Here is a 22,377-nt window from a genome sequence, read left to right as displayed (position 1 = left end):
TAAGTATAATAATTGAATTTTTAGCAAAATTTTAAAAACAAAAACTTTTTGAAAGCTACTTTTTTTCCCTCAAAATTTGACTTGATTTTTTAAACCATTGATGAAAAGTGGATGAAGAAAGAAATTTGGAAGTGAAAGTAGTGTCCATGGACTTAATTTTAAAAAACTAAAACTAAAAACAAAATGCCAAATAGGACCAAAATTTTTATTACTTATTTTGAACGTTTCATGTTTTTTTTCCTTTTACAATGATAAAAATGTCGATTCACCCCTTATATATTTATATTTGAAGTCAAATTTATAGATATGCAAAAATATCAATGAAAATATCGCCATGTTGATAAATTTAATACCATGACTCGAGGGGCGCCAGAGTGCCTAGGACATGCACAGTAAGGGAAATGATTCTCACGATTATGCCCAACAACAATCATGCTGGCCCATCAAACTCAATTGGTCACTTAAATATAGAATAATCAGCAACCAAAAGCAAACAAAAACAAGTTATTGTCACAAAAATAACTGCCACCCATTTATTGGCACAAGTCTTTATTGTTCCATACTTTTATGACATGTTGGTGAAGGGCAAAGAGAGTTTTTTAACACAGCATGCCAAGTTATACAAAGCTAAGAGAAAACAAATAAATAAAGCTTCGATACCTTCCAATTTCCAGTTGATTCCTTGTTGTGTCTCATAACATAGTGGGGTAAGCTTCACCTCACAGTCACAAGAGAAAAAATCTGGAACCTTTTTTTGCACATAAACAAAGACATATGAAAAGAATAAATCTGACCTTTTAAGAGAAAATCGATCCTATGGGCAAAACTTCCTGACTCACTTGTTGTATCAAGTGGAAGCACGTCGAATGAGTATTACTTATTGGAATGGAACTCTCTCTAGGAGTCGAGGTGGTAATCAGAAATATTGAACTTGAAAAAAATTAGCCTAACCGAGTCGAAAAGTTTAAATGGGGTGAGAGGAGGAAGAAATATTATAAACATGAGATGATTCTAAAACCATGTTATAATTTGATACAAAATCTTGAGCGAATTGGTTGTGCACAAAATTCAGGCAGGCATATAAGATTCTAGGATCAATTGGGCTGGAGAAGGTGATTTCACCTCAACGATCAAGTATGTGAACTTCCATTGCTTGTCCACTTGATCCTTGAACATCTCGGTATAAACTTTCCCAGCTCCATGGGGCCCACGGATATAAAAATTCACCTATACAAAATTTTATTTGTTAATTTCTAATGGAAAAGGGGAATGGGGTCATTCAGGAACCTAACCTAAGAAAAACATAATCATTAGTACAACAGGAGGATCTTGTCACACTTTACCTCTACTCGCTCTACACCATCTTCGTCAGTCCATACCCTATTTGGGATACGTTGGCGAGCAGCTCGATTTCTAGTTTCTTGCCCATAACCAGTTATCGGGGAACCAATCCTTACCCTAACCTGACAGGATAGCAAAACCAATCTAATAAAACATAAAATCTCAAAGGATAGCTTGAACACTGAAAAAAGTAAAGCAGTAGTTGAGTTAGACTTCAAAAGGCTAAATCTTTTAAAAAAATTTTTTTTTTTTAAAAAAAAAAAAAAAAAAAAAAAAAAAAAAAAAAAAGGGAAACATACTAAAAAAAGGTTTTTTTTTTTTTTTTTTTTTGTAATAAGAAAAACCATAAGAGAGAGGAAGAGAAGGATAAGAAATCCTCATGGTAAGCACCCAAAGAAAAAAAAAGAAAAAGAAAGAAAATTACACAGTAGTCTGAATTTAATAGACACGGAAGAAGACAGCATGCAAAAGAATTATCCCATTCCCACCAACCACCCCCTCTGTGCCTATTAATTTTCCAATTAACCCGAGTTATTTTTTCATAATTACTGAAGTAAAATGACTCACTATACCTAGGAATTGGAGATACAGCAAGAACAACTTTCTGGACTATAATATGTATGTATATATTTCTGCTTCTGCATCATCTCTAAAGGATATGATGTGAAATTCATCTTATTCCAACTCAATTAAGGTGCAAGGAATATTTACGATGCTGCATAGTGGCGCATTACGTTTTCAATTCTGAACATGGTGCTAAAAAAACATGAACTATATCTAATCCATAGTAGGTGGAGAAAAGATTGGCCCATCTAGAGAGTACCTTCAGTTAAGGTGCAAAAGGTCCACTATGTGGTTCTCTTTGTTCTCTTGGTTGGTGATTACCTGAGAATCTGCTGTAGTTTGGTTAGTTCCTCTCAGTCTCTAGCAGATCTTGTTTTGTTTTCTTGTTAAGTTCCTAGTTCATCTTTTTAAGTCATTTGGTCTTTCACAGACGTAATTGCCTTGGTTGTGTTTGTTTCATTTAGTATCTTTGTTCTCATGGAGTCCCTTGTTGGATTTGTTTCTTTAAAAAGAAGCCATGAGCCCCAAGGGAAGATATAAGTTTTGACACAAACACATACAAAACTCAAAAGGTCAAGGTTAATTTCACTAACCTGGCTATCATCTTGAATCCTTTTAAGAGCCTTGTCAAAGATCTTATACCTAAGCAAGAGAACTCGCATATCAGAGTCACCATGTAGAGGAAACCACATGGTAATTTAAAGTCGTAATTCTAAGCAAACGTTTATAATATTAATCTAGCTGCAAGTTGGTTCTTTACTCTTTTGGTTGAAATATGAGCTCCTTAAAAACTGCATATCCAGCAGCTGCTGCAACTCCAAGCCCTGCAAGGATGATAAAACTGTAGGAAGCTCCCTCTGCAAATGTAACAGGCTTCTCTGGTATATTATATGTAGGAGCATCAAATGGATCCTCCACTGTTGATATTTCTTTTTTGCTCTGATAATAAAATCAAGGGAAAACCCAGGTTTATGAACTCATCGGTGATCACAAAATAACACTGGCCTCACCTGGCCAACACCAATAAATGAGAATACGCACAAGAAATTTAATAAAAAGCCCGTACGGCAACGATGAGGCTCAGTTACGTCAGATTTAATTTTTACCATCATTCAAATGAGATGCATGCTTATTGATTTTGGTAAAGTGCACCGCATTTATTCAGATTTATTTTATATATATATATATAAAAAGGTATTTAGTCTGCTATAGCCCTTTTTCTGTTGGTATTCCCTCCTTTGTCATATCGCTACCTCTTGTTATTCTTTCACTCTCTTACAGGAAGCTGACTTCTTCTCATGAATATATTATTAAATATTACAGAAATGCATTCGACAATGTTTAACAATAACTTAAATTTTCCTCGCAAAAATTATTGATATTCTAATTAGCCCCAGGTCCTTGCTTTATTAGATCTAAGATATATATGAGATTGATCACTTTTTTCTCACAAGGCTAGTCATCTTCATGGTCATTTGACAATCCATAAATTCGAGACACAAACACCACATCTAAACTCAGTCAAAGTACCTTCCACTAAAATTCAGAAATCAAGCCTGGAGAAACCCAGAGCTCCTTAAATGTTAAAACAAATTCAAAATTGAACACAAACCTCAGATGCAGTTTGTTCTCTTTTTTCTGAAGATTTTGATGACATAAACCTAGCAAAGCACGGCCCTCTAGCACTTGTATCACATCTACTGGTGATACCTAATGTTGAAGAAGTGACAACAGATGCCCTTGCATCTTGCCATCTAGATAAAACAGCCATACCTACACAAAAATATAACAAGGGTTAAGAAATAGATGCCCCCCCTCCCCCCCAAAAAAAGGAAAAACAAGAGAGGGAGCAAACAATTCAGAATTTGATTAATAGCTCTCACGATGAAGCCACTAAAACTCATTTTTCACCTGTTCGTCCATATTGAACATTCCCTAGAACTACTTCAGTTTTCATTGCCATATACGGAGTAGAATAGCATCATACAAGAATACCACCCCCCCCCCCCCCCCCCCCCCCCAAGAAAAAATAAAACCAAAAACATGGCAGAATAGCCCAGTTCATGAAAAATAAATGTAATAGAACCAACCATTAGCTCCAAGTGCAGCCTGCAAAGTCGATGAATAATAAAATTAGACATTCATGATTCAACGAATGCTAACAAAATAATAACCAAAAATCAACATTTGCCACGAAAGAGTTATTGCACCTTAGGAATGTCACACACATTCACAGCAGATCGTTTGGAAATCCCAGACTTCAGTGGACCAAGCAGCTGCATCAATTACACATCTTCATTAGAAACCCCAAATTAGAGAATCTTCTACTTTGGCTAAGAATCTTTGTAACTAATGCAAGAACATAATTAGGATGAGAGAAATTCTCTGAGCAATACCTACATCCATCCTACAGAGTTAAACATTTATTTTCTTACGTTATTTGCCAAGATATTAAGTACAGCGTGAACTTTTGTCTTTTTTAATAAACATTAATCGAAGAGTCGGAAAGCTTCAAAAGAGGCATCCTATTGGGTTGATATAGGAGGGAGATAGGCAAAAATGTTTCAAACAATAGATTTAAAGGGAAGCAACAAAGACATTACCCCAAATGCTTGAGGGTTTCTTGTCAATGCTTAGAAATAAGAAACCTTCTCCCTATCCCACCCACCCCCTCAAAAAAAACATATATCCACTCAAAGCTTTTGAAGGTTTTTCCATTGTATGATCTCATCGTACATGAACCCTCAAAGAAAGCTGTCCAAAAGAACACCTTAAAATTTTCTTGTTGAAGGAGAAGGAACACCTTACCTTATTAGTTTACTTATTATTTTTTTAGAGAAGAAACATTTTGTTGATAAGACTTATTAGTTTAGTTATTAGGATATTTGTCTCTCCAAAGAGCCATGAAAAGCATGTTAGAAAGAGACAGACTTGCAGTGAGTTGACCAAAATGGGATCTATGAGCTCTCTATTTCAAACTCTCTCAAGTTCATTCCAAAGTTAAAATTCCAAAATCGTCGAGTTGATCCGAAAGCTGTCCCACATAAAACATTTTACTCCCTAATTGCACATACAGATAAGGCAAATGGTTTCCATATTGAAATTGATATTGATAGAAAGAAGTTACATATCGATCATGTACAGTAAAGAGTTCAAAGTTCAAAAAGGATGCACATATTTTCATATGATCCGATGCCAATATCTGCTAACAAGTTATTGCTTTTCTGCTTTTTTCTGTCGAGGAACTATATATATCATACTGGAACATCCAAGGCAGATACAATTTGACTATTAGATTGTTCCTTGATTCTCTTTGCTGTGAAAAATCCTATAGACTTTAACACAGCAGAAGTAACCTACAGATCCTACACATTTTCTTTGAGACTGATTTGCTCCACCAATATCCAAAACATACCTCTGTTACAGCATAAGTATCTGATAAAGCCCTCTTTGCTTCGTCGAAGGTAGTTACAGCAACTCTTTTAGAAACATTCATCCCACTTCTGCTCATCACCTCCGCTGTCTGATTTCACATATTGAGATAGAAACGACTCGAGACATCAAATTCCGCATTTTCTCGCGACGAACAAACTAAACTAAACTTCTTTGAAAAAAAACGTATAAAAAAGAATCGCATCAGTATAATGTACTCCTGTGAAGTTTAGGTAAATTGAAATCCCGAGCGAACCAAAAGCGGTCGTATTCACCGATGGAGCAAGTACTCGAGAGTCAGGAGTAGTAGTAGTAGTAGTAGTAGAGTAAAATAAAGACCAAAATTGAAATGCAAAGTGACCTGGAGATATTCCTGAGCACCGAGACGAGAAAATGACGAGGGCTGGTGGCATTGACGGAGAAGGAGAGAAGAGCGAGAGACAAACCGGGTCAATTTCATTAATCCGTTCGCCATTGATTCGCAGAGCTGATGAAGAATTGATCTGTACAGAGAAACCCTCGGAGGAGAGGTGTTAAACCCTAATGATTGATGAAGCCCTTTATTCGGGGAGGGCGTTTCGGTCAAAAACCCTGACGGAATTCTGACAGACAGCCGGAGGCGGAGGCGGCCTATGTTTACATGTATGTATATGTATATTTATATGTATATATGTATATGCATATCTATATATATAAGAAATTAAAATTTTGTAATTTAATTCTCAACTTCCATGTTGGATATATTTTGGTTCATAATGTTTATTTTAGTCCTTGATTTTTTTAAAAACAATTGTTTTGGTCCTTATTATATTATTTTTCATTAAAAAGCTTTTAATTCACTATGAAACAAATATGAAAATTCAAATACAAGTAAAAATATATTGAAAATTTAGGGACCAAAATGAAATAAATTTAAAATTTTAAAGATCAAAATATAATTTGAACATTATAGAAATTTATGACTCTAGCAAACATAAATTGAAGTTTTCAATTAATGGAACTCTAACTTATCAACCTTGTGTGTTAATAAATCTGTGAGAAATTTTTTTTTTTTAATAGGAAACGATTCTACTAGATTTTTTTTCTTTTTTTCTTTTTATTTTTTTAAAGAAAAGAAAAACAAGGAAAAATTAAGAAGAAATGTCAACAATTAATAATGAATCTACCTCATTGGAGATTAAGAAATAAAAATCTTATATTTAAAATTGAAAGCTTAGATACTTGTAAGGCATTTTTTAAGGGTCGTGAATATGTCATCAAACATAAAATTAAAAATCTCACAACCTACTAAACACAACTTTGAATTGATAAACGCGTAACTTTTTCTTTCCAACTTAAACTTGACTTTACTGCTAATATACAACATACCTTAGGTATAAATTGACAATTTGGATCCTTGGTGGTGCATATGACCATTGTTCTTAGTTGATAGAGTAATTTATGTAGTTAATTTTGTAAATGAACGAGATCTCAAGTTGCTAACTAACTATACAGAGACGACTTGCTACAATCAACTTCTTGAAATGTTGCTTAGGCGGAAGTTTGAAGCAATAACATGTATATAATGTCCTTAGTTATTATAAATTGCATATACACTAGTGACGTATTCAATAAGCTTATAGTCTTGGTTGGTATGTAATCTTCAAATTTTACCGTGATGAGATTAGATCATTATATTGTTGGTCTTAACGATAAAGATTTAGTAAGTGTAAATCATAAGCTCATATTGATTATATCTGTCATTTTGTAGACACTGCTAATGACTCTTATTGATTATATAGTCTATATACATATATACTAGGAGAAAGAGCATCCAGTATGTAGGTTTTCTCAAAATCACATTAATCTACTATCCTTCTATAGTTTTTAAATTGAAAACCCAATATTAATTTTATTTTTATTTCTTTGTTTATACAACAATTTCCATCTTACTTTTGGTTGTGCAAGTTTTGTCCATGTGCATAATTGAATATTGATATTGATGTTTATTGAGTTACTTATAATAATAATGGATAGGGTGTTCAAATAATCAACAATTCGAACAATCCGGACTACCCAACTCAAAATGTAAGAATCGGGTTGGGTTAGTTTTGTTATTAAATTGAGTTTGGTTAAATTTTTTTCTATTTTTATTGGGTTGGATTGGTTTAAAAAAAAAATTGGGTTGACCTAACCCAACCCGGATTATATATACATATACATATATATATATATATATATATATATATATATATCTCAATGTTTAAAAATGGATTACTTTCTATTGATTAATTTGTGAATTTTTAATATTTTTCTTTTAAAATTGTTATATTTATTTTTGTTTAAAGTTTGCAATAAATATCATAGATATATAGTATTTGGCATTTGAATTTTATGAGATTTTAGTTAATTAGTCATGTATTGTATATAAATTCACATATTTTTAATTAAAAAGAAAAATAAGTTATAACTCGACAATTCATCCGGTTGGGTTGGGTTAGAGATTTTATTTGGATCATTTGGATTGTCAATCCAACCAATCTAAATATTTGGATTGTTCCTGGTTTGGAATCTTTTTTGAAACTTGTATTTTGTACATTCATTATCAATACCTTTGATATTTACTTGAACGTTGGGAAGGATATTATTCTCCTTATCACTCAATTGAATGTTACGAAATTTTCCTTTTGTAAAAAGACTTGCAATAGGATTACTCATGCTCGAAGTTGACGAGTCTTGTCTTCCCCACAACATTTTTTTTTTGTAGCTCCTCTTTCCATTGTGGGAAGTTCCAGTATTTTCTACGATGCAAGTTTTCCAAATCATGAGTCCTTTGCTTTATCTAATGACTTTTCAGGTTCTTAGCTCCTGTTTTAATATATTTCTCTTTTCATATATATATTCCTAAAAAGTTTGGGAGCTCACTTTTTCTCACATATGACATAGATTGATTTGATTTTTTTTTTTTTTTTTTTTTTTATGTTTCTAAATTTTAGGGGTTTTTTTCCCTTCCTAATAAATGATCGAAGGTGCTTTTAACATCTAAATATTAAATGTCCAATTCATATTATCTTAACTAACTGAAAAGCATTCTCGAATTCGCCTTACTATAAAAGGACACATTGTGCCAAAATAGGAACAACGCTTGACATTATTAAAATATTAAAAAATCATATTCATAAAGAGAAAAAAGTATATTTGTGTAGGATTACTCAATTAAAATTGAAATGAATAGTTGTTTTGAACCAAGCTTTGAAAACCAAAATAGTAAACAAAACAAATGGAAGCAGGCATCAACTCCAAGAAGAATAAATATTTACTCAATTAAGACACAGAAAATTCCAAAAACTGCTCTTAAACAACACTGACTACCCTTAATAATGACAAAAACAACAACAACAAAATCTTAAATTAAAAAGAGAGAGAGAGAGAGAGAGAGAGATTATATTACATTTCCTATCCTTTGGATGGCAACTGGCAACAGGAGAATTATTCTGAAGCAGCCTAAAGAATTGTGATTTTTCTTTACATGAAGAAAGAAATACAAAACTGTGAAGTACAAATGAAATAAAAGAACAAAAAAAAGGGTACAAAGAGTTGTTTTGTCATACTTGTAAAGGATTGTTGAGGACTGGGATCATCTCTGTTTGTACAACTACCAGCTCTCCTGTCCTTGCAAATTTATCAGCCTCTCTTGCTATTTGAATGTCACATGGATAGTAATATTGATAAAGGAATTTTACGACAAAACGAGGAAGTAATGCTACTACGACGATGGATAACAAACTTAGCCAAAAAGATGCTCTGCCCGCCACGTGATATATCGCCCTGCCATATTAGAATGTTTTAAGTTTAAGAAGCTTCTTATAATGAATGGAGATTCAGAAAACACTACAAAATAGTATGTTATAATACATACCAGTAACCAGGAAGCGACAATATCGAATCAAGAACAATGACACAGATGACAGTCGCAAGAGTGGATCCCCAGATCACAGCATGGGTGACGGTATACCATCGAACTACGTCCATCGATAAATGTAAGTTGACAACGATGACCGTGGCAAGTAGCCAGAGATCTCCAAGGCCCGAAATGTCGACAGTGGTAGCCCAAAATGCAAAGAGGGGGATGAAGAAAATAGCAATGCTTTGCCACACAGTGTCAATCATTGTTAACCAAAATAATCTAGAGTTGTAGCTTTCCTGTCTATGGCCAGCCCCATACAGTTGAGGATAACTAAGAAGAGTCCTTCTTCCCAAGTCCTTGTCAAGAATTCCAACAACAATAGTGGGCAAACAAGTATAGATTATAGAGTAAAGCACACTGCTCCATTGGTTGATCGCCGTCGTCAATGAGTAACCAGTAAAGAGCACATACCTACAAACAAATACATGAAAATATCTAAGCCTATGATGATCTACAATAAGTTGTTAAAGTATTAATAAACTTATGTTCTTAGAACTCAATGACGCGATGGTACAACCTGTACATAGAACAGATTCTATTCAAGTCATAGGAAACTTGTGGTTATCATTTCATTCTTTTTAATTACTTTCAAGATTTGTGTGGTCTAGGAAGACATTACTCACCAAAACAAAACAAGAACAAATACTGCATTTCTGTAAAAGTTGTACAAGATCATGTAGCCCATCCGCTGGTAATTCCAATGTCCATGGACCAATAAAAGAGGGACCAAGAATCTAAATTGCCCCATGGCAAAATCCGATGCCATAACAGCTTGTCGACCCTCTAGACCACTGATACCGACGCCTACATCTGCCTTTTGGATCATTGACACATCATTCGCGCCTACAATGTAATTTAACAAGCACAAACTCTATGAGACCAAACATCCAGAGCGAAGAAGAGATGATATATGTTGATAACATAGGTTTTAGAAAGTGGGAGATAAAGGAAAACGAGAAAACAAAGGCATTGAGCATTACCATCACCAATGGCAAGTGTCATGTCAGAAGTCCTCCTCTTCACAAGAGCAACAATTCCAGCTTTTTGCAACGGGGCAACTCGACAACATAACACCACAGAACAGTTACACGATAGTTGGAAAAGCTGAAACACAGGCGAGTTAGGTAAGCGTTAGACATTCCAGAATACATAGAATTCAAAGGTTCATAAGCATTTACCTGTTCTTCGAGTTTACTGTCAAGAATGTGAACAAGGCTGCTGCCATCAATGATCAATGCAACCGAAGTCGTTACAACTTCAGTACTTCTTTCATTATCCAGTGCAACGCCAGAGGCAGTAGCAAGCTTCTTCGACATGATTATTGCATCTTCTAATTTCCTTTTGCACGATTCTGCTGAGTTGCTGTTAATTGTAATTTGGGTCATCTTGTTTGTCAAGAGCTTTGAGGAGTAACCTATTGATATGGCAGTTTCTTGCTTGTCTCCAGTCAAAACCCATACTTTAATTCCCGCGGTTCTTAAAGCTTCTATGGCTTCTGGTACACCTTTTTGTAACTTATCCTCAATGCCTGAGGCACCTAATATGAACAAATTGTTTTCGATACTGCTGGCAACCTTGCGAAGCTTAGCAGCCCTACCGATCAAAGCAGTACTAGCTTCCTCAAACATCATGTGCCATTTATCAAAGTCGGAGGAACTGAGTTCTTTCATCCCAATAACCAGGGTTCTGAGACCCTTTGATGAGTATGAATGAAGATGAGCTTTAGTTGATTGAATGATATCCATGTTCAGATTTTCACCCATCACCTTGAGCATGGAGTTATCAGCACCTTTTACAAATACTTTAAAGGTCATATCAGGACACCCCAATATCACCGACATCCGCTTCCTGTCACTATCAAACTCGTGCATTCCCAAAACATTATACCTGCAACTCAACATTAAAGAGATTGAGAAAGCAGCATTAAAAGAGTGGAAGAGGGAAAATTCTGAGCTCTTTGTTACTCAGAATAATCATTGAGCAAATAGTTATGGGACAAAAATCAAACAGCTCCAATGTTAAAGCATAGAGTGCAAAATAATATTTTCAATGAACCAAAGTCCAAAGCTAAAGCATGATCTACCTTTGTTTTTCACCATGTATGTCAATAACTATATGACCAGAAGTTCGTTCAATTAGCATAAAACCATATGCTGCAGCAGCATAAACCAATGCCTGTTCATCTGGAGACTCCCCTTGGTAGTCAATTAATTGCACTGAAGGATCAGAAGTCTCGGTAATGAGAGGAACGATGGTATTACAAGAAGCTAATGCGAGGAAGAAATCATGAATATATTTTCCATCCTTGGTGTGCTTTCCACTTTTCGATAACTGTAGAAGCTCAGGATCAGTTTTGACAACCAATTTCGGTGTCAAAACCTTTCTATTCACTGTTGCAAAACATGGAAAAAGATAAGCTAAACTAGTTTAATTGCCAAGGACATGTATAGGAGATCTTATTTAAAAAAAGAAAAGAAAGAAATAGATTCAACATAGCTTTGCGTACCTCGAACAGAGTATCCAATCTGCTCGTCGAGGGGATTGGTACTTTCACCTCCATAATCGACCCCCCAGATGCTTGCGCATCGAAATTCCATCTTATTCTCGGTAAGGGTACCTGTTTTGTCCGAAAACACATACTTTATTTGTCCTAAATCCTCATTTATGTTCAAAGCCCGACACTGAAATCTTGAATTTGATGCTTCGTCATACATTTGGGTGTCTCGGATCATGAAATAAGCCTGGCCAATACGAACAACTTCCATCGAAATGTATAGTGAAATGGGGATCATGACCTGGAACACGATGACTGACATGAGGAACACAAAAAATGCCTCCAATCCCCATCCATAGTAATTATAAGTTTCAGGTGGGTCCTTTGAAAAGTCCTTATTTCTGAAATAAGGTAAAATGTCCAAATCTTCTCTGTTTCTGATGAACCAAACAGCGGCCAAAACACAAACAACAGTACACAAAGCAACGAGAAAGAAAGAGAGCATAACAATCTCCACATTCATCCGAGTCTCGAGTCGACTTCTTTTTGATGGAGCTCCAGAACTGTTAAGCATGGCTTTTGTCTCACGGCCAGCATATACAGCAACACCAATAGCCCAACTAGTATTCTTAAGCTCACACCCACGAAGAACTATGTTTGGAGGTCCAAGAGACAGACGTTTCCCATCAATCTCCATATTAGCATGAAATCCATAGATATTCCTATTGGGTTTCTCACATTTAATCAACCCAACAATCTTCTCCTTGTCGGGCATTTTCGACATCGTCTCCTGTTTTGCATACCTGGTTTTCAAATTTGATTCCCCATCCAAATTCAGAGTTTGCACATATGCAACCCCAGTGGAATCGCTAGTAGAGAGAAGAACCATATCACAAGGAATGGTGTCATTTGCACCAATCTTAATTATCTCACCAACTCTAATATTCTTCCATTTCTTCAGTTGAAATTGACCATCTACTAAAACTGAAGCTAATCTATTGTTCTCAATTTTATCAGAACGATGCCTTCTCCAATCCTCATATGCATCTTTAACTGCAGTAACTAGCAGCACAAAAGCTAAAGGCAAAATGGAAACTCCCCGACCAAAAACAGCAAGCTGAGGAAGTTGATTGAGAACCGCAATAACAAGGAAATATATATAAGCAATTCTATGAAATTGTTCAAACAGATTCCTGGGCAGAAAAGTTAGAATCGAATACTTGCCGGTACGAATTGAATTTCTAGCGAATTCAAACTTCTCGTTTGTCTTTTCGGGATCATCGATGTAAATTAACCTCGCATCTTCGTCACTGATCTCCTTCTGGGATATGCTCAATGCTTCAGAATCAGCACCTCGAGAACCATGACGAACTGGCCTCGATCCAAAATCACTAGAACTCACTTCACGAATTGACGACTTCGATTGCAGCCATGATTGACTTCGCCGCGAGAAAGAACGATATCCCAGTTCGGTACTCGCTGAGTTCTCATTAGGACTTCGACAATCCATGGCGAACAACAATCCAGGTCGGTTCAACTCCGGTTTATGTAGATCGTGAGAGACAGTCTTGGGTGTTTTTGGAGATATAATCAGTAGTGGCCGCTCTGAAGCCATGATTTAGCAATCAGCGGCCTCTGAATTACCAACACAAACTCAATCATCAGCGCATTCATGAAATCCCCAACTTGCAAAAAACCCAATCAAACACCAAACGAGCTAAGAAAACACTAAACCCAGATAGAAAACGAGAATCCCAACTTCAAATCTCTGGTCGAGACACACAAATCAACACATTCACGAAACACCCAGATTGAGAAATCGAATTAGAATAACACAACCCAGAAAGAAAAACGAGAAACCCAAATTCAAAACTCAGTCATCAACTCATTCCACGGAATCCCAGATTGCAAAAACCTCAATCAAACACAAGAACACAAACCCCACATCCAAAACCCAGCAGAATCGTCAGTCCAACAAAAACTGAAATGCAGCAGCAAAGAAGATCAAAAGCAGAGTAAGAGCTGGGATTAACACAAAACGTACTCTGTCAATGAACAGAGAATCAGAGAGGAAACAAGAAAGAGGCCAAATGGAGAAATTTCTTAAGGGAAAATGGTAGTTGGCGAAGCGTCGTGTAAGAGAGGAAGAAGGAGATGAGAAGGAAGAAGTAGAATAGAGGAAGGTCAAAGCCATCTTAGCGTTTTAGAGAGAGAGGAGTGAAGAAAGAGGGAATCTAGAGAGAGAAAGAGAGTGAGAAGACGATCATTGCAAGAAACGGGGGAAGAAGTCGTAATGGGTGGCGACAGCAACAACAAAAAAATGGATCCACCGAATCAAAAAATCGCAAACAAAATTTGGTTTTTTTTTTTCTTATTTTCTCGCATTTCAAATTTCGATTTTGTTTTTTTTATATTATTTTGCTGCATTAAGGAAGAAGTCATTGTTCCAAAAAGACTGAATTTTTTTATTGGATGATGATATACAAAAATATATATATATATATATATATCATAGTGGTCCATTACTCGTAATTTTGTTCTATTTTGATCTCTATATTTTAAAAAATGACCGTTTTAGTCCCTTAACTTTAAAAGATGTTTATTTTAATCTTATCATTAAGATTTTGTTAACTCTTTGATGAAATTGTGTCTTATATGTGTTGAACTTGTAGGTAAAATACAAAGTCAACAACCAACACGATAAATTATTGAACAGGCAAAATCCTATAACTTTTACCATCAAGAAATCCTATATTTTTTTAGTGTAACTAATTGGCATCTTAGTTATCTAAAAATACAAGTTATCTCAATATTTTGTTTAAAGAGTTAACAGAATCTTAATAGTAGAGATCAAAATAAACACCTTTTAAAAATTTAAAAACCAAATTGGAACAATATTCAAAATTCGAAAATTAAAATATGATTTAAAACTACATATATGTATATATAGCCTGCGTTGGTCCTTGAAGATGCTTCTAGAAAGACCGCTGAATTTTGTTTAAACGGGAAAGAAATTGATGGGAAGAAATATTGATGTCCGAACTTGACCGGATTAAAAAAATAATAATAATTTATGGATATACATGATTATATTTTTTGGAATTTGAATTATTTTTTGAATTTATAAATTTATTTTAGGAAAAAATATTTTTGGTAGTTAAGACTTGAGAGAATCTTGGGTAGCCATATGATGAAAATTGTATCTTGATATATGTTTGAAAGGAGATTTAGAATTTCTAATTTAAATAACTGTTAAAATATATTTGATAATACATTAATAAATCATAAAACTAATAATTTGGTTAAATATAATCTATTAATTTATTTATTTATAAATTTGGTTATGGTTCAATTTTTTTATATAGTTATTATTTTGTAATATCATATAGTTTATAACATATTATATAATGCATATCATAATTTAACAAATATATTTGAGTTTATAACATGAAATATTATATTTGTTAATGTTTTTATCTTGTTTAATATAACTATACATTTTAAATTTTTAAATTCATAATCTAAAACGTAAATATGTTATTTTCAAAATTTGCACGATTGGGATTACACGATCTTTTCGGACTACCTACCAAAGACATATTAACTGTGAATTTGAAAACATAAAAGAATTTGGATTGCCTACTTAAGTTTTGAATCTAAATTCTATTTAATTTATAAGTTTCAAAATATTAAACACAACTCATAAATTTTTAGTTTAATTTTGATTTAGTTATTTCAAAATATTTCAAATTTACCTCTTATCCTTAATTTGATTTTCACTCACATTCATTTTGTCTACAGTATTAACTTACAAGTTAATTAATTTAAAAATAAATATGAAAATTTTAAAATTAATTATGTAATGGTCATTAACACTAATGACCGAATGAGAGTATTCGATTGAAAATTAAATTTAAAACTACAAATTTTGAAATATAGGGACCAAATATAAACAAAACGCAAAATTCAGGCTCTCTGATTGATAACCATTTGATTTTTTATTTTTTTTTAAAAAAAAATTAAACATAATTCTTACAATAATTTGCATCTTTTTTTAAGTACAATAGTTAAATTATTAGTCAATTTAAAAAAATAAAAATAACTTTTTGAAAGCTACTTTTTTAGTTTTCAAATTTTGGCTTGGTTTTTTAAATCATTAGTAAAAAATAAATAACAATGGAATAGACTTAATTTTCAAAAACAAAATAGTTACCAAATTGGGCCAACGGATGAAAATGCAACATTTTATTACCTAAAGACCAAATGAATATTAAACTCAAATATTAAATTTAAAAATGTAACATTTTTAAATTTGGAAACCAACTAGAAATTAGAGTAAAAAATATCTCCCTTTATTTTAATTTAATATTTTGAGTTTTAAAACACATTTTGCTCTATGGATTTGCTGTTAATATTTGTTTAGTAATGATTTAGTTTATGTACTTTAAAATAGCAACAATTTAGTTCAACTTTAAGATAGTAACAATTTAATTTATCTAGTTTGAAGTTTGTAACAATTTAATTTGGATAGGTTTAAAAAGTCTCAACGAATTTAATTGTTAATTTTATTATATAATCGATGAACTGGTTTAAAGTTTAATTGTTCGTACTATTAATCTACATATATAATAAATTTAGTTAAATCACAACATATTTAATGCGGAAGAGACTAAATTATTATTAAATTTAACCAACGTGAACCAAATTTATTATCTACTATACACTAATATTAGATTTTTATGAATTTGAATGTACGTATATTAAATATTTACATACTAAAGTTTGATAACTAAATTCATACTTCAATTAATATACGATGGCTACAAATATTTTTAATCATGCAAGAACAATTACTTTGGTTTTTGTAATTATTTTGACATACCATATTCGTTTCAATCAACTTATGTGAGTCAATTACGTATATATTAGAAAAATACTGATAGCGATAAATATTCATGTTAATTATTAAACCAATCAAAAATAACTTAACTAAGAAGTAAGTTTTGCACTTTTTAAATAAGTTATATGTTATAAATTTAATTTACCATGGAAGTCTATCACGATCTACTATTGATAGGTAGTCACATTTTACTATATTTATAAATTAGTTAATTCAATTTTTTTTTATTTGAAAATAATCTTATATTTTATTTATGGGGGCATTTATGGCAATTCTCATTATATTACTGTTGTGTTACTAAAAATTATGGTGATTTAATATCTTTTTGTTTTTTTAATTAAATTTAATAAATTTCCTATGAGCCTAAGTCATTTAAAAAAATATACTTTTCTATCAAGATCTGACCTTAAGTTCTGTTGGGCTATTATTTATTTTATCTATTATAATATTTTTACAATTGGCTATTTAAAAATTAAAAATGGACGTTGTTAAAGCCTTAGGTTAAACTATACAATTTTTTTTTTTTTAAATAACTGTTGATCATAATTATCTCTATCTACACCAATGTTGTGTTAGCATACACGTGTCTAATGCTAAATTTTCGTTACATGTAATTAAGGTTTGAAATATGAATGTCAATGGAAATATCGAAGTATTGATTTTATTGGAAATATTGATAAAATTTTCGAAAAAAACATGGAAATTGTTATAATTAGTTAATAAAAATTTAATCGTGACTCAATTAGACTATAATTGACCAATTTGAATCACAATTTCTATACAACATTTAGATGTCTATTATAAATGTTTGTGTAAATATTGATGCGAGAGCATAAATTTAAAAAGAGACAAAGATATTATAAAATAATATAAAGTTTGTGAATATTTTGAGATGAAATTATGTAAGAATTTAATAAAAAAAGTTTGAATGAGGTTAAAAATAAATATGTTGTTTTTTTTGTGGTTTTTTCAAATTCAATATCTTTAAAAATAAAAGTTTTTTTAATCGAAAATAAAGCTAAAAATTGAGAAAAGTTGAAAATTAGAAAAAGTAATGCTTAACAAAGGTTTAATCCTTTGTGGAAAATAATATTAGTGTATAAAACTATAGAATTGTGGGTAATTACAACCATAAAATTGAAGAACTTAAACCAAACTAACATAGTTAACTAAAAAAATCAAAATGTCGAAATTTCTTCAAATTTTCTCGAAATCTCGAAGTTTCGTCGAAATAGTAGAATCATAATATTCTCGAAATTTCTAATTCGGTGGATGACAGTATAAATATCAAAGCATGTTTTATAAGGACATAAGTTTGTAGGTTAACCTAATTTTAAACAATTATTTAATTATCTAACTATATTGAAATGAGATATTAGGTATAAAGAGAAAACTAGATTCAATGTGTTACCATCCATCTCTAAAAGTTTCATTTCTTTTTAGGATCAATTTTTTAAAAAATAACAGAAGATATATTGAGTGTTAATAATCTTTAATTTCCACACAAACATGCTTTCAATATTATTTTAATCACCTTTATGAGGTATTATTATTATTTTCAATACAATAAAAATAAAGGAATTCGAATCACAAATCTCGTGATCATTATCGTATGCTTATACTAGTTGAGCTAAATTCATTTTGACATAAATTTATCATATTTGATTCAAATAGCTATATAATTAGAATTTAATCCTATAATTTTAAAAACTTTAATTCAATCCGTATGAATTAAATATTATTTCATAATAGAGGAATTCGAATCACAAATCTAGTGATCATTATCATATACTTATGCTAGTTGAGCTAAATTCATTTTGACATAAATTTATCATATTTAATTCAAATAGCTATATAATTAGAATTTAATCCTATAATTTTAAAAACTTTAATTCAGTCCGTATGAATTAAATATTATTTCATTTTAAGAATTAATTAATTTATCATAAATTGTACATATAAATTATCTTGTACCTACTCTTTAAACCAACTTTTTTCTCTTAATACAAAATACAAATGTTCGACCAAAGAATTTGGTGTTACGATATTATGTTAAATTACCAATAAATTATGTTAATTTAATGATAATTATCATATACTTACATGAGATTGTAAATTTAATCCTCAATTTTTGTAGTAAAAAACGCATGGATTTTGGTAAATCCAGTCATATTGATATTTCAACAAATAATTTTGAGAGTGGGAGACCAAACCCTTTATTTGAAATGATGATGGATGTTTTGTACATAAATTATTTTCAATAGAAAAAAATAATATAAAGAAAGAAATAAATGGTCAATTTTAGTGTTAGTTAATTATTTATTATGCATGGGTATTGATAATTAATGGGAGAAGGAGTTGTGAGTCCAATCAATGCACATCCCCTTCAATACCTACAATGTAACTGCTCCACTCTTGGTTTTTTCTTCATCGTTTTTTCCGCCTTTTTGTCTCTCTCTTTTGTTTTCTCAATAATATTTTAGGTTAAATTACATCATTTCAAACCCTATATTTTATAGATTTTTTTTTTTTTTAAAAAAAGACCAATAGCTCGAGCAACCTATATGAATACATCGAAATATATAAGTAGTTTAAATCATTCAAGATAAAGAGTATGAAGGATTGAGATCTCTCGATTCTCAAAGCCTTACACAACAAAGTGTACCGGTATGTTTTGACTATGCCCAAACATGATAAGAAAAATAGACATTGGCTAGATTACAGCCTCATTCATTAGTCTCTTTAGTAAGAAAATAAACTTTAAAAACGATGATCACAACATCATTCAATAGATTAACAAAGATGTGGAGATAAAAAAAAAAAAAAAATACTCTTAAATTTAGAACAATATATTGTCATTGCTTCGAAAATCTTTACCTCTTTACAACGAGGGATGAACTTCAAACCAGCAAGATGGTACACGCCCCTTAGGTGGTCTCGAAGCACCCAAACCATACTATTATATAACATTTCAGTTATATTTCTTTCTTATTTTAATATAAACAACTACCTATGTTCTGTTTGATAACTATTTGATTTATAGTAATCAAACTTACAATTAATTTTAAACCTGTCTTTTGACATTTTTAAAATTTTGCCAATAATTCAAATGCTACAAATGATGAATGTTTCAAAAATCAAATGGAATCTTAGTTATAATTTAAATAAAAATAAGTAATGAGACATTAGTTTTCTAAAATCGAAGAATTTAAGTGATTGTTGATGATTTGATCCTCTCCCCTGAATGATTAAGTTGAAAAAACATAAATTATATATAAATATATTTTATTAATCTTCTAGCCCAAATATCTCGTTATCCCTTTTTCTTAAAGAGAAAATAAGAAAAATTAAAATGAATTTTCCCAATAATTAATGCTAAAGTGAAGTAGCCAATGTCACCATGTATTGTAGTTAATACACACAATTTTCCAGCCCCAAATTCTAAGATTTTTCCATTGTGTAGACGTGTTTACAAATAATTATTATTCCATTATTCACATTAAATTAGAAACCTTTAAATGATGTTCCACATGTCCATAGAAAAATAAGAAAAAAATATCTTAACATGCTTGTAAGCATTTTTATTTATTTATTTTAATAATAATAATAATAATATTTATAACAACTTTTGACTTAAGAGTGTATAACTTAAGTTAGTTAAATTATATTTGATACATTTTTAAAAGTTATTATTCAAATAAATAATGTGCACTTAATATTCTCAAAAAGAGATGCAAATTAAATGATAAGGAATTATAAAACTTCTATTTCGTGAACTCTATAAAATCACCCTAACTAATATCATTTGTTAGTTGACTAAACATCCTACTTTATTGCCCTATTTTAATATTTATTCATGAAAATTGTGTATATTTTTAGTGAATTTAAATTATGTAATTGAGAAAAAATTTTAAATTTAAACTCTTTAAATAAGAAGAAATTTTTTTGAAAAAATAAACATTATATATTTTATCTTAATTCATCAAACAAGGACAAAGGAGATTAAACCTCTCGTCTCTTGAGTTATTATTATTATTATTTTGACAATTAATAAATGGGAAATTAAACTTTTAATCTCGAAGTAAATTACGTATGGGTCTCAAAATAGTTAATACATGTCAATTATCATTAAGTTATATATATTCACTTTAACAGAAGAAAACATACATTTAATTTAAATAAATGCACATACTTTTAATATGAAGCAGTTAAGATATGATGGGTTAAATTATTATCTCACATCAAATATAATTTTGACTCTATTGCACTTGTCATTTTCAACTTTAAAAGAAATTTGGCATAGTAAAAAGAGTGTAATTTATATCTATCTCGAAAATAGGATCTTGTAAAGAAGAAATAATAATACTAAAATAGAATATAAAGATAATACCAAAAATTAATTTTTGTTGACTAAATTAAAAACAGGGTCATTATATAGATTGTTTAGAAATGTTCCATAATACCAACTCAACCAAAAAAGTATATAGTAGTTAGATGTCACTTCCTCTTGTGTAACGACTATTGTTATATAGTAATATGAGTGTAGTTCAATTGATATCAAATTTTTATTATTGATTTTGAGGTTTAAGGTTCAATTTTTCCACTCTAAATATTATAAAAAATGACTATATTAGTATTGAAATACCTTGAATCTGTTTGCTGGCACTTCGAACAACCTAGTACGGGGATCTCGCTGCGCGCCCTGGTTGCCCCCAAAGACTATTCAGATTTTGTATTCAGCATATTTATTTATTTGCAGTTATTTACGATTTTGACTATAGGGTTTAGAGTAGTGCGCTATATAAACTCTCTAACACTAGAGGTTCCGTTTTGATGTAATTTTGAAAATATTCTCTCAAATAATATTGTTCTCCCTCTGACCGTGGACGTAGCTAACACATAGTGAACCACGTATATCTATGTGTCGATCTTCCTTACTCTATGTTCCTTTTTGTGTTCTTTAATTGTCAATTTCGCAACAATTAACTATAATTAAAAATCTTTATTTAACTGTAAATGTCATAGAGTTTTCTTTAATAAATATTTGTGGGACACGGTGGGGAAATTAAACCTGTAAATTCTAATTTTCACCTATAAATTCTTAGGTTATATTGTCCATTTTCTACTATGTTTTAAGAATTCTTATAATTTTTTAAATTTGTGAGAAAAACGAGCAAAATTTTTATAAATAGAAAATAAAAAACAAAATAAGTTACCAAATGAACCTTAAATTATTGAACGGTTGAGATGACATAATCATATTATGTAAATACCATGGTCCATAGAGTTAATAAACTAATAAAAACATGAGTTGGAAAGTTTAGATTGTGTTTGGTAACAATTTATTTTTTTTCTTAATTTTTGAAAATTAAGTCTATAGACATTATTTTCATCTTAAAACTTCTTGCTTTATTATTTCCTTTTTACAAATATTTTAAACAACCAAGCTAGATTTTTAAAACCTAAAACAAGTAATTTTTAAAAACTTGTTTTTTTTTGTTTTTGGAACTTAGCTAATAATTCAACTCTTTTACTTAAAAAATATTTTTTTAAAAAAAAAAACTATTGTAAGAAATTGGGAGGAAATAACTTTGATTTTAAAAAAAAAAATCAAATTGTTACTAAACGATAACTTAAAAAAATATACTAATAAAATACATATTAATGTAATTTGACATAAAAATCAATATATATTTTATA

At 31.0% G+C, this 22,377-nt stretch overlaps 2 protein-coding genes across 2 annotated transcripts; both read right to left on the bottom strand.

Moving 5' to 3' along the window:
• Positions 1-963: 963 nt before the first annotated feature.
• Positions 964-6,073, bottom strand: SD3 (import inner membrane translocase subunit). The gene is made up of 9 exons (XM_039028152.2): positions 5,699-6,073; positions 5,321-5,428; positions 4,116-4,181; positions 3,996-4,014; positions 3,518-3,678; positions 2,666-2,844; positions 2,499-2,547; positions 1,344-1,463; positions 964-1,227 (listed from the first exon to the last, which is right to left on the bottom strand). Exons 1-9 carry the CDS (start codon positions 5,810-5,812, stop codon positions 1,069-1,071), a joined length of 975 nt encoding a protein of 324 aa, XP_038884080.1. The 5' UTR covers positions 5,813-6,073; the 3' UTR covers positions 964-1,068.
• A 2,624-nt stretch (positions 6,074-8,697) lies between these two features.
• ALA1 (aminophospholipid ATPase 1) lies at positions 8,698-14,093 on the bottom strand. The gene is made up of 7 exons (XM_039028799.2): positions 11,790-14,093; positions 11,367-11,673; positions 10,462-11,170; positions 10,264-10,387; positions 9,907-10,126; positions 9,236-9,694; positions 8,698-9,144 (listed from the first exon to the last, which is right to left on the bottom strand). The coding sequence occupies exons 1-7, from the start codon at positions 13,390-13,392 to the stop codon at positions 8,922-8,924; spliced, it is 3,645 nt and encodes a 1,214-aa protein (XP_038884727.2). The 5' UTR covers positions 13,393-14,093; the 3' UTR covers positions 8,698-8,921.
• Positions 14,094-22,377: the final 8,284 nt, after the last annotated feature.

The sequence above is a fragment of the Benincasa hispida genome, chromosome 4 (assembly GCF_027475165.1).
Source record: "Benincasa hispida cultivar pf3 chromosome 4, pf3_genome.v1.1, whole genome shotgun sequence".
Classification (NCBI taxonomy): Eukaryota; Viridiplantae; Streptophyta; class Magnoliopsida; order Cucurbitales; family Cucurbitaceae; genus Benincasa; species Benincasa hispida.
Note: the sequence above shows the minus strand (reverse complement) of the source record. Positions and strands in the feature narration are given on the sequence as shown.

Excerpts from the sequence above, each read along its gene's own strand:
- ALA1 (XM_039028799.2), bottom strand. The coding sequence starts at position 13,392 with ATGGCTTCAGAGCGGCCACTACTGATTATATCTCCAAAAACACCCAAG. Across the intron at positions 10,127-10,263 it reads GACACTTGCCATTGGTGATG|GCGCGAATGATGTGTCAATG; the intron begins GTAATGCTCAAT and ends ATTACATTGTAG. Across the intron at positions 9,145-9,235 it reads TTGTCGCTTCCTGGTTACTG|GGCGATATATCACGTGGCGG; the intron begins GTATGTATTATA and ends CTAATATGGCAG.
- SD3 (XM_039028152.2), bottom strand. The coding sequence starts at position 5,812 with ATGGCGAACGGATTAATGAAATTGACCCGGTTTGTCTCTCGCTCTTCT. Across the intron at positions 5,429-5,698 it reads GTGCTCAGGAATATCTCCAG|ACAGCGGAGGTGATGAGCAG; the intron begins GTCACTTTGCAT and ends ATGTGAAATCAG. Across the intron at positions 2,845-3,517 it reads GAGAACAAACTGCATCTGAG|AGCAAAAAAGAAATATCAAC; the intron begins GTTTGTGTTCAA and ends TTTTATTATCAG.